General features: G+C 36.7%; 1 protein-coding gene across 1 annotated transcript in view; it reads right to left on the bottom strand.

Annotated features, from left to right (window-relative positions):
- Nucleotides 1–9,206: 9,206 nt before the first annotated feature.
- LOC138692258 (serine proteinase stubble-like) overlaps nt 9,207–12,518 on the bottom strand; it is a 230,119-nt gene continuing 226,807 nt past the window's right edge. The window contains exon 7 of the mRNA XM_069815418.1: nt 9,207–9,855. Coding sequence (XP_069671519.1) covers nt 9,270–9,855 — 586 coding nt within the window. The 3' untranslated portion in view covers nt 9,207–9,269. The remainder of the gene's footprint in view (nt 9,856–12,518) is intronic.

The following is a 12,518-nucleotide window of genomic DNA, read 5'->3' as shown; positions in this document are numbered from 1 at the left end:
ATGATACAAGATGGACAAATACTTGTTGGATATTTTGCGTGTATATGTGTGTCAGTGTGTGAATGTATGCACGCTTGCTGTATTCATATTCATTCATTCATTCATAGTGTGTTCTGCCCAAGGGCAGGTCTTTCACTGCAAACTCAGCATTCTCCAGTCTTTTCTATTTTCTGCCTTCCTCTTTGTTTCCTCATATGATCCATTATCTTAATGTCGCCTATCATCTGATATCTTCTTCTGCCCCGATCTCTTCTCCCATTCACCATTCTTTCCAGTGCATCCTTCAGTAGGCAGTTTCTTCTCAGCCAGTGATCCAGCCATTTCCTTTTCCTCTTCCTGATCAGTTTCAGCATCATTCTTCTTCATCCACTCTTTCCAACACAGCTTCGTTTCTTACTCTGTCCATTTCACACGCTCCATCCTTCTCCATATCCACATTTCAAATGCTTCTATTCGCTTCTCTTCACTTCGTTGTAATGTCCATGTTTCTGCCCCATACAATGCTACACTCCACACAAAGCACTTCACTAGTCTCTTCCTTAGTTTTTTCTCTTGAGGCCCGCAGAAGATGCTCCTTTTTCTATTAAAAGCTTCCTTTGCCATTGCTAATCTCCTTTTGACTTCCTGGCAGCAGCTCATGTTACTGCTTATAGTACAACCCAAGTATTTGAAGCTGTCCATTTGCTCTACTGCCTCATTTAGAATTCGCAAGTTCACCTTCTTTACTTTTCTTCCTGTGACCATGCTCTTCGTCTTGTTGGCATTTATCTTCATTGCATACTGCTCACAGCTGTCATTTAGCTCCCAGAACATGAATTTTACCAGCAATCGAAAAGTATTGGGAATAAATTTGAATAAGGAACAAAAAAAGTTTCCTTCCCAGGCAGGATTCGAACCACGAAAGTCTTAGTTACCAGTCTATCATCTGGAGTGAACAAGGGTCTGAAGCCATCTACAAGGGTTGGTCCGTTTTTTTTTTTTTTTGCCACTACTGTATAAAATGATTTTTAAATTTCTGGTTAAAAAACGGGAAGATAATAATATGTGAACAGCATAAAAATTTTTGTTTGCATTATGTAGTCTGTTAAGTATTTCATGTTTTCTGCCATTAGAATTGTCTATCAAAACACCAAGATATTTGAACTGATTGTTTCAAAGGTATATAATTTTTTACTTTAAGGCTATTGGGAATCATTTTTGTTTAACCATATATTTTGCTTTCCTCTCGTTAATATTTAATCCAATGTTTTGTGCTTTTTCCATTAATTCAATAAATAGCTGTCTTATTTCAAGCTCATTTCTTCCTATTAATAATAAGTCGTCAGCAAATGCAAAAATGTTATGTTTTCCACCCAGGTTTATTTCAGCTGGTATTAAGTCTAACTGTCATATTATCTTCTCTAATGCTATATTAAATAATATTGGCGAGAGAGCGTCACCTTGTTTTAATCCTGTTTGATTTACGAATTCTTGTTTTTCTTCTTCTTCTTATGATGATGATGATGATGATTAGAGCTAGGATTTTGATGACCTATAAATCATGAAAAAATGTCCTAAAACAATGCATTTATGAACTAAAAATCTTTCAAAAATGCCCTTAAAATGCCCTAAAAATTGATCTTACATAATTGGCTTAGTAGGAATATTAATTTTTAGACTAGTAATTCAATTAAATTCTAGTACCAACATTTAAGTTTATTTAATTTTACATATTTTTTTTCTAAGCGGTACACTTTAATTAATTATTTTACCTGATGTAGTTTCCATGTAGTCCACCACAAGGCCACTCTTATCCGGAACTAGCAGGTATATAGGAGTCTATATTGAAGGGGTGGTTGGACTGATCCATTACGTGGGGGTGTACTACGTTAACATGACAATATTTGTGTAGAAAAACTATTAAAATAATATACAAAATAATGGGTATTAATTGGAAAAATATGTAGAGAAAATATCAAAGGAAATAAATAATATTTTACATTAATAATAGGGATTTATGGCCAAAATTAAATGAAAATACCTCAAAAATGACCGAATAAAACAAAAAATGCTGTTACGAGTTGTAAGAGGTAAAAAATGCGCTAACAAATATGTTTTAAAACACTCCATTTATCACATAACATATCAATACGAAGCAGCTATGTTTCTGGCTTACTGGAAAAAAGATGCAATTTCTTCAAAATCCTAGCTCTAATGATGATTATGCTGAAAAACTGTCTTACTGTTCAGATTTCTCACTGATTGACTTTTATAACTTTTTTACTGTGTTAATATTAGAAAATTATCGGCTGACTAGTTTCGAAGTGGTATTTTACATTGTCGGAACCCTGTATAAACTTCTTATAAGCCTAGGCTTCGGACAATGAAGAATAACACTTCAAAACTAATCAACCAGGTAATTTTCTAATGTTAACACAGTAAAGTTATCAAGTTAATCAGTGATTATATAAAAGTGTTACAAGTGTGTATTCAACAATGAAGTATTCAGATTTATTGTATTGGGAGTATACTAAATGTAAGACAAAACTGTTAATTTCTAAAGAATTATTTTGTAAATAATGAACCTCCTTCAAATGGCTTAGGAACAAAGATATTTTACCATTGAAATATTAATTATTTTATATTTTCCTATTTTGCCAAAACAAATTTCATATTTTGGCAAAGTTTTCTTCGTATTGTGCCAGTCTGTCTGTACTTATAAGTTGCCAAACTGCATCTCATGAGATGCTATGCATACTTACTGGCTTTTAAGGAACCCGGAGGTTCATTGCCGCCCTCACATAAGCCTGCCATTGGTCCCTATCCTGAGCAAGATTAATCCATTCTCTGTCATCATATCCCACCTCCCTCAAATCTATTTTAATATTATCTTCCCATCTACGTCTCGGCCTCCCTAAAGGTCTTTTTGCCTCCGGCCTCCCAACTAACACTCTATATGCATTTCTGGATTTGCCCATACGTGCTACATGCCCTGCCCATCTCAAACGTCTGGATTTAATGTTCCTAATTATGTCAGGTGAAGAATACAATGTGTGCAGTTCTGCGTTGTGTAACTTCCTCCATTCTCCTGTAACTTCATCCCTCTTAGCCCCAAATATTTTCCTAAGCACCTTATTCTCAAACACCCTTAACCTATGTTCCTCTCTCAAAGTGAGAGTCCAAGTTTCACAACCATAAAAAACAATCGCTAATATAACTATTTTATAAATTAATATAACTGTTTTATGGGATGCTATGCATAGGGGCAGAAATATGACCCATTGTCCGCATGACTGCAGCAGAGGGCAGGAGGTTCAGAGGGATTTATGGACGCAATATAGGAGCGCTAGTTTTTATAAGAAGCAAGGGAAAGGTGCAAGGGACAATTTAAATAGCTTATGTTTTATTCACAATTTTGTCCAAGACTACGGTGATTACCTGATAACTGATAGATTGTTGTCAAAATTGAAGCTAATTAAAAGCTATATTAGAAGTACAACGTCATAGGAGCAACTCAATGGACTTTCTGTTTTGAGTATTGAAAGCAAGACAGCTCGGGAAACAGATTTAATCTGGTTATCGACGTACTTGCAATATCAATGTTAACCTACGTGATTGGCGAAAATGGTCATACTTTGAGGGATGATAATATGGGCGTTTCTAAAGGAAAAACATATAGACCCTAAACATATATCTTATTCTCAATAGTTTCTGTGAAACAGCTTTTTGAGAATAACATCCTGAATCTCTGCTTTTGTTCCTTTGAATTTATTGCTCACAATGATGCAGATGCAACCAAAACTTTAGGTTATACTATTTCCTTTGCCTTGTCGACCATACACGTGTTACCAGAATACCTGGAGGACGTTCCTTTGGTAACACGGACTGCTATGTACTTTCATCAAGATGGGGCCCCTGCACATTCCAGCCAGCCAGTGATCCAGTATCTCAGTGAAACCTATCCCGGGCAGTGGATCGGTCGCAGTAGTGTCATCTTGGCCACCATGGTCACTCGACCTTACACCATTAGATATCGTCGGTTTACAAGCAAAACACATTAAGTAAAAAATATTACTTCTGAGAAAAAGGCGTATATAATGTACATAATGTATGTGTATAAACTTAGAATTGGAAAATTAAATACACATAAAGAGAAACAACTTACAAAAAATGTTATTTTGAGGATTCAGTTTTGTTAAGAACTTTCAAGTCCACCACTGTGGAGTAATGGTCAGCATGTCTGGCTATGAAACGAGCAGGTCCGGGTTCAAATCCTGGTTGAGATACGTTACCAGGTTGGGGTTTTTACCAGGGTTTTCCCTCAACCATTTGGCATTGGACCTCAGACTCATTTCGCCATCATTAATTCACAAATCATCATCATCCATACAATAGCCTGGGTTAAGTTTACGGTGCGGCGTGCTGTACTTGTACAAGAACGCGGCCATTCGGCTATCCAATTGTTCACAGAATAGGAATGGTAAGCACAATAAACGTTCAGGTCTCTCCTCTGTACAAGAGAAAAAAAAGAGCTTTCAAAATGTCCTTTTTCTCAGAGGTAATATTTTTAACTTAATGTGTTTGCTTGTAAGCCGGCGATATTGTTTGTGGGGTTGGCTAAAGAGCGAACTCTACAACTGGAAAGTGGAAAAAAGGGAGCAATTGCTTTCCCGCATTTTAAATGCTTGTAATCCCATTAAGAATTGTCCAAACCAGTTCAAATTAGCAACACGTCATGTGGCTACACTAGTTGCAAAGTACATTGAAATGGACGGTGGCATTTTTGAACATGTTGTGTAAAGAGAAATGGACAATTAAACACAACATACAGGTAACAATCTCTTAAGGGTATATGTACGTGAACGACCACAAATATTATCAGAAAATGCAGGCTCTAAATTTCTAAAATTTTGTAAGGAAATTTGGACAAAAATCACAAGGTACCACAACAAGACTTATTAGAACTTAAATATCTGATAAAAGTGTAAAAAAGGCTACTAATATTTTTTAGAATTCACTTTTTACTTTTAAATTTTTCAGAATTTGAAAATTTTCACACATATTATTTCATAACTCCACAACCATTAGAGATAGAATTCTGAAATTTTGCACTCTTATTTAATATGTATTTATGCAAGATATAGACTAAATGCCCATTTCTTTGAAAAGAGAAAAATTAAGTCACAAAACATTATATAAATTTTCATATATTTTGTATAGGACAAATAAAAAGTTAATTGTATTAAAATAAACAACTCTGCATGTCTGAGAGTAGTCCACTTTTCAGATTTAAGTGTTTATTACATGCAGGAAAAATATTAAAGATGTCAGAGAGACTACAGCAATGTTATAGTTACAAAATGATGTAACTGCAGAATTTGTTTTGTTTTGTTTTTTTTTTTTTATACTCTGATAAAACTACTTTGAAAAATATTATTAGTAACCTTTTTTTATACTTTTATCAGATATTTAAGTTCTAATAAGTCTTGTTGTGATACCTAGTAATTTTTGTCCAATTTTGAGTTCATTTTCTTATAAAATTTTTTAAATTTAGAGCCTGCACTTTCTGATAATACTCGTATTTGTGGTCGTTCACATACATATACCCTTAATTTACTATCACCTGCACTGTTCCCGTTTCTCTTTCTTTCGATTGGTTTTCTCCAAAACAGTTGAGAATAAGATGTATGTTTATATAATGCATTTTATTTAGAATCGTCCATACTATCACACCTCAACGTATAGTCCTTTCTTCCTCAGTCACTCTGTATGTTTTAAGTTTTTGTAAAAGGTTGTGTTATGCTGTTTTATAGATACTATGTAAATACATTGGACATATATTTTATTGTACATATTACTTATTCCAGACATTTATTCATACCTTTTCTGAACCTTCTCTTCAAATTGTTGCCTGATAAATATACATATTAGGAAAATAAATATAAAAGCATTTAATTATTTATATTAACAATATTTACAGTATGTATAAAATAAATAATACAACCCTCTACACTAAAAAAAAACTTTTTTTTTAACAATGAATTGTCATAACATTAAGACAATTAAGGGCTAAGTGCATGAAGGGAGGTAAAGGAACGCAATATTTTATATTTTAAGCAGCTGGGGTGAGGTTGCAATCAAACCAAACTCCGTTGCTGGCTATGCGTTGTCTTGGCTTCGTTAGCATAAAGTTTCGGAAGTATTAGCAGGGTTACATTTCAAATACCTATGCAGTATATTTTGTTTATATTATGATTCATATTGGTAACTACATTTCCTTAGGTCACTTTCTCTTCACAATATTTATAGTGAGATTCATAAAGAATTAATTACTAAAAAGCTAATATGGCCGTCTTTTCAACGTTGCCAACTGTTACCAGAAATCATCAAAGCAGGTAAAATCGAAATGCTAAGGATTAAAACAATATTTATGTAATTTAATTATTTAGTTATGATTTATTGAGATAATATTAAAATGCATTTTGTCTGGAAATTTGAAATTCATTGGCTTGACTAAGGGTTTATGATTTGTCAAACATAACCTAAAGAATTATTTTATTTGATCACATGAACTTACTAGTGCGAACTCTGAAAATAGAACACCATTTCAAAATGTATACTGTTTATGTATTAATTATTATTGCGGTATTATTATTATTATTATTAATATGTTACGGTATATTTATTAATAGTACAGCCTACTATGTTCTAATCAAACATTCATGAATATCCTTATAAAACCTTTGAATTGTAATTTTTTTCACACCCCTCTAATTTTTAACAATTTTTAACTTGCGGTTAATTTTGTATAATAAAAAATACTTGTGTCATTATTACATTTACACAATAATTATAATCATTATATATATATATATATATATATATATATATATATATGTCAGTGAAAAATTAGAAAAAGGAAAATGATTATGGAAATAAAAATACTCAAATCTAAATATGTCATTTTTTTAATAAGAGGTTCAAGAAAGGGGTTCAAACCCGATAATCTCCCGTTGCGTACGTCCCTGATGTGGTCAAACAAAATAATTTTTTTAGGTTAGGTCTCATGAATTGTAAACTTTTATGAATGAAGGGATGAATTTCAAGTTCCCAGACGAAATGCATTTTAATATTATAATATGAATCAGCCATAAATATATGAAATATAAGTAAATAAACAAAGAAATATATACTGTATCCATTCATTCATGTAGTGTTCTGCTCAAGGGCAGGTCTTTCACTGCAAACCCGGCATTCTCCAATCTTTCCTATTTTCTGCCTTCCTCTTTTTCTTCTCATATGATCCATATATCTTAATGTCGTCTATCATCTGATATCTTCTTCTGCCCCGAACTCTCCTCCCGTTCACCATTCCTTCCAGTGCATCCTTCAGTAGGCAGTTTCTTCTCAGCCAGTGACCCAACAAATTCCTTTTCCTCTTCCCGATCAGGTTTAGCATCATTCTTTTTTCACCCCCTCTTCCCAGCACAGCTTCATTTCTTATTCTGTCTGTCCACTTCACACGCTCCATTCTTCTCCATATCCACATTTCAAATGCTTCTAATCGCTTCACTTCACTTCGTCGTAATGTCCATGTTTCTGCCCCATACAATGCGACAGTCAATACAAAGAACTTTGCTAGTCTCTTCCTTAGTTCTTTCTCCAGTGGTCCGCAGAAGATGCTCCTTTTTCTATTAAAAGCTTCCTTTGCCATTGCTATTTTCCTTTTGACTTCCTAGCAGCAGCTCATGTTACTGCTTACAGTACACCCCAAGTACTTGAATCTGTCCACTCGCTCTCCTGCCTCATTTAGAATTCGCAAGTTTATCTTCCTTATTTGTCTTCCTATGACATGGTTTTTAAATACTGTATATAAATAAATAAATACATAATTAAATTAATAAATACGTGAATAAACAAATACATAAATAAATTAACAAGTAAATAAATAATATACCATTGTGAATTTACGTACTTTGGTGATGTGTGGTAACAGTTGGCAACATTGGAAAGACGGCCATATTAACTTTTCAGGAACTAATCCTTCGTGAACCCTAATATAGTAATAGGCAGGGCGCGAATTAAGATTTCTGATGAGGGGGGATAGAATCCTAGCTAGAGAACATCATACATAAAATTATTATTATCCTCATTCAATGCGGCTCAACGCTTGGTTGCACTGAGTTGCTTGTCTTGCATCTTGATCATAATAATAATTATATCCATGAGCAGGCTTAAGGTAAGATGTGTAATTCCTAAGTTAAGCCCGGTTCAGACGGTGCGTGTTTCTGTGATGGATTCCAAGTTGGCTGCGCGGATAGGTAGCCTGCGTGGTCACTTGCCGGAAATAATGCGTTCTGGTGGCTCCGTGGATGGCTAGCTTGCTGGATTTCGAGGGTAGGTTCCTTGCTATTTTTCGTGATAGTTTGCAGGCTGGAAACCAAAGATGATCATATAATATCACCACTGAAACCATGTCGCCATGTTCGTTGTTTTCTAACTAAACCTGTTTTTTTCTATATTCTTTAGTTTCTAAGAAACAACAATTAAATATCGGACATTAGCTGTTTTGCACTTATGGCTTAATTACCTTATTATGACATTTACTACTGTTATTGTAGAAGTTTAGTTGTTTTCCACTCAGTTTAGTTTCTCTTTGACCATGAGTGTTGGCAACAGATGAAGCAGCAGATGATTTTCCAATTTGAACTATGAAAAGAGCCAGCTCCGTGTGAACAACTACCGTCACCGTAGCCAACACGGGAGCCACCTTGGAATCCTTCACAGAAACTAGCACCGTCTGAACCAGGCTTTATTGATTGTTATCAGCTTGCCGATGATGATAATACATCAATTATTTTCTTTGCTTACTTTATAAATTTATAAAGTATACTCGTATTAAAACAATTATTTTTTGTGAGGAGAGGATGGAAGTTATCCCTGGCAGAGATGTTAATATGAATTTATGAGGGGGAGATAACTTTCCAACAGGAGGGGGGGGGATCACCCCATATCCCCCCCGTTAATTCGCACCCTGGTAATAGGGCGAAAATGGTTAGGATTCACCCTTGCGGTATAAAATAAGAAGACCCGGTCTATACCCTGTGAAACTTTCAAATGGGTTTTCGACCTGGTGCTGTGGAAGGTTCCCTTGTGTGCCCAACCACCCTTCTGTAGTGTCCAGCCTCACCGACCTGGATTTCTATAGTCGAAGGAAACTCTGCTGGTTGTATGTGATGGTTTATTGGTATGGTACAAAATATACATAATATAGTTTGTCTTTGGTTTGGTCACGTGACGTTCTCGAGGATCCAGGGCACGAACTTGGAGATGCGCGTGCAGACGCCCGGCAGGTTGGCCTCCGCGCAGCCGATGCCCCAGCTGATGATGCCGGCCAGGAAGAAGCGGCCGTCCTTGCCCCGCACCTGCAGGGGCCCCCCGCTGTCCCCCTGGCAGGAGTCCTGCCCTCCCCTCTCGTGTCCCGCGCACAGGAATATCTCGGGTATGAACTCGTGTCTCCCGGCGCGCAGGAACATGGACTTGCAGCAGTCGTTGCTCACGATGGGCACGGACACCTCCTGCAGCACGGAGGGCAGCGTGCCCCCCTCGCTGAGGCGCCCCCAGCCCGTCACCGTGGCGTTCTCCCCGATGAGCAGGTCGTCGGACGCGGGCAGGCAGATGGGGGCGATGTGCGGCTGCGCGAAGCTGAGCGGGGCCTCCAGGCGCACCAGGGCCAGGTCGTACTCGTACGTGAAGAAGTTGTACTTGGGGTGCACCACCTTGCGCCCCACTCCGCGCTCCACGAACGGGAAGGGCTCCTGCACGCTGGAGAAGTCGTACTCGCCCACTCGGATGCGGATCTGCGACGTCAGCAGGCTGCAACGTGAGGCAACCAAGCTATTAGGATCACGATGAGACTCAAAACGCGTGCTGTCATTTCAAGCGACAAAAGAGAGAAAGAAAGTGAAACTCTGGATTCACTCCTCTGTACGTAAGGCCTCAATCAGAAGGCGAAATGTTACGACAGTCGAGAGCTTGAAGCCTCTGAACTTTTGTTACTAGACTAGACGGCATTTCGGAAGGCGGTCAGCTGCTTCATGCGCCGTAGAAACTGCATTGTGGGGTTACTTACTCACTGGCTTTTAAGGAACCCGGAGGTTCATTGCCGCCCTCACATAAGGCCGCCATCGGTCCCTATCTTGAGCAAGATTAATCCAGTCTCTACCATCATATCCCACATCCCTCAAATCCATTTTAATATTATCTTCCCATCTACGGCTTGGCCTCCCTAAAGGTCTTTTTCCCTCCGGCCTCCCAACTAACACTCTATATGCATTTCTGGATTCGCCCATACGTGCTACATGTCCTGCCCATCTCAAACGTCTGGATTTAATGTTCCTAATTATGTCAGGTGAAGAATACAATGCGTGCAGTTCTATGTTGTGTAACTTTCTCCATTCTCCTGTAACTTCATACCTCTTAGCCCCCATTATTTTCCTAATAACCTTATTCTCAAACACCCTTAATCTCTGTTCCTCTCTCAAAGTGAGAGTCCAAGTTTCACAACCATACAGAACAACCGGTAATGTAACTGTTTTATAAATTCTAACTTTGAGATTTTTTGACAGAAGACTAGATGACAAAAGCTTCTCAACCGAATAATAACAGACATTTTCCATATTTATTCTGCGTTTAATTTCCTCCCGAGTATCATTTATATTTGTTACTGTTGCTCCAAGATATTTGAATTTTTCCACCTCTTCGAAGGATAAATCTCCAATTTTTATAGTTCCATTTCGTACAATATTCTGGTCATGAGACATAATCATATACTTTGTCTTTTCGGGATTACTTCCAACCCTATCGCTTTACTTGCTTCAACTAGAATTTCCGCGTTTTCCCTAATCCTTTGTGGATTTTCTCCTAACATATTCACGTCATCCGCATAGACAAGAAGCTGATGTAACCTGTTCAATTACAAACCCTCTGTGTTATCCTGAACTTTTCTAATGGCATATTCTAGAGCGAAGTTAAAAAGTAATGGTGATAGTGGATCTCCCTGCTTTAGCCCGCAGTGAATTGGAAAAGCATCAGATAGAAACTGGTCTATACGGACTCTGCTGTAAGTTTCACTAAGACACATTTTAATTAATCGAACTAGTTTCTTGGGAATGCCAAATTCAATAAGAATATCATATAAAACTTCTCTCTTAACCGAGTCATATGGCTTTTTGAAATCTATGAATAACTGATGTACTGTACCCTTATACTCCCATTTTTTCTCCAATATCTGTCGAATAAAAAAATGTGATCAATAGTCGATCTATTACGCCTAAAACCACACTGATGATCCCCAATAATTTCATCTACATATGGAGTTAATATTCTCAAAAGGATATTCGACAAAATTTTGTACGACGTCAACAAAAGTGATATTCCTCGAAAGTTACTACAGTTAGTCTTGTCTCCTTTCTTAAAAATAGGAACGATTATGGACTTGGGTGACGTAATTCGAAACTAGTGGCTGTTTATGTCCTAGGAAATGTCCACAGACTTCGGAAGATACAGTAAATAGGATACGAGCTGTGGTCCTAGCAAGTCAACAAGATGGGAAAGTAGGGAGCTAGCCCTACAAGTTCGATAATCCATGGTATGGAGTACAACACTTGTAATAATTACACTGAGCAACAAATGTTTACTTTTTGTCTTGCTCCGAAATGAACATAGGTGAATATTACTGATATGTGTGCCCTAAATCTGAATTTAAAATCCAAATTTCCCCATCACGTACAATTTTCTGGTGAAAGTGAATTGACTTTTATATGAAAAAAAAACAGTTTTTTTTTTTTTTACTGACTATTACACTCTTACTACGTCATACTACTTTTGACCAATAAAACGGTACGAAAGGACGTATTTCAACCAATCATGGCTGCTTATCGCACAATTTTATCGCGTCCCTAGCATTTGTTTAATTTTATCGCGTCCCTAGCATTTGTTTCTTTGTTTGCCAACATTTGAAACTGCGCTGGTCTGGACGTCAAAAAAATATATATATATAAAATTACAAATCACTCCAGTCGATGCACAGCAGTTTGAAATATGACTCGCATTGGCATTCAAGAACAAGAATTAATAAAAATCACTGATCATACCTATGCATCTTCTGAAATCCGATTTACAAATAAATGAAGAGCACCATTCGGAAATCCTGAATAAGTTGAATACACCATGTAGGCCTAAATCAACGAGTTCCACTTTTATTATGCACACGTCCCATATAACATCAATTGAACCACCAATCACATTCAAATTTGAAAATTGTACATTCAATAATTATTCCTTTTAAAATTATTCATTCGGAAATTCTGAATAAGTTGAATACACCATGTAGGCCTAAATCAACGAGTTCCACTTCTATTACGCACACGTCCAATATAACATCAATTGAACCACCAATCACATTCAAATTTGAAAATTGTACATTCAATAATTATTCCTTTTAAAATTATTCATGTTCATTTTTTATGTCATCGTCG

This window comes from Periplaneta americana, chromosome 16 (genome assembly GCF_040183065.1).
Source record: "Periplaneta americana isolate PAMFEO1 chromosome 16, P.americana_PAMFEO1_priV1, whole genome shotgun sequence".
NCBI lineage: Eukaryota > Metazoa > Arthropoda > Insecta > Blattodea > Blattidae > Periplaneta > Periplaneta americana.
This window is presented reverse-complemented; position numbering and strand designations above follow the sequence as displayed.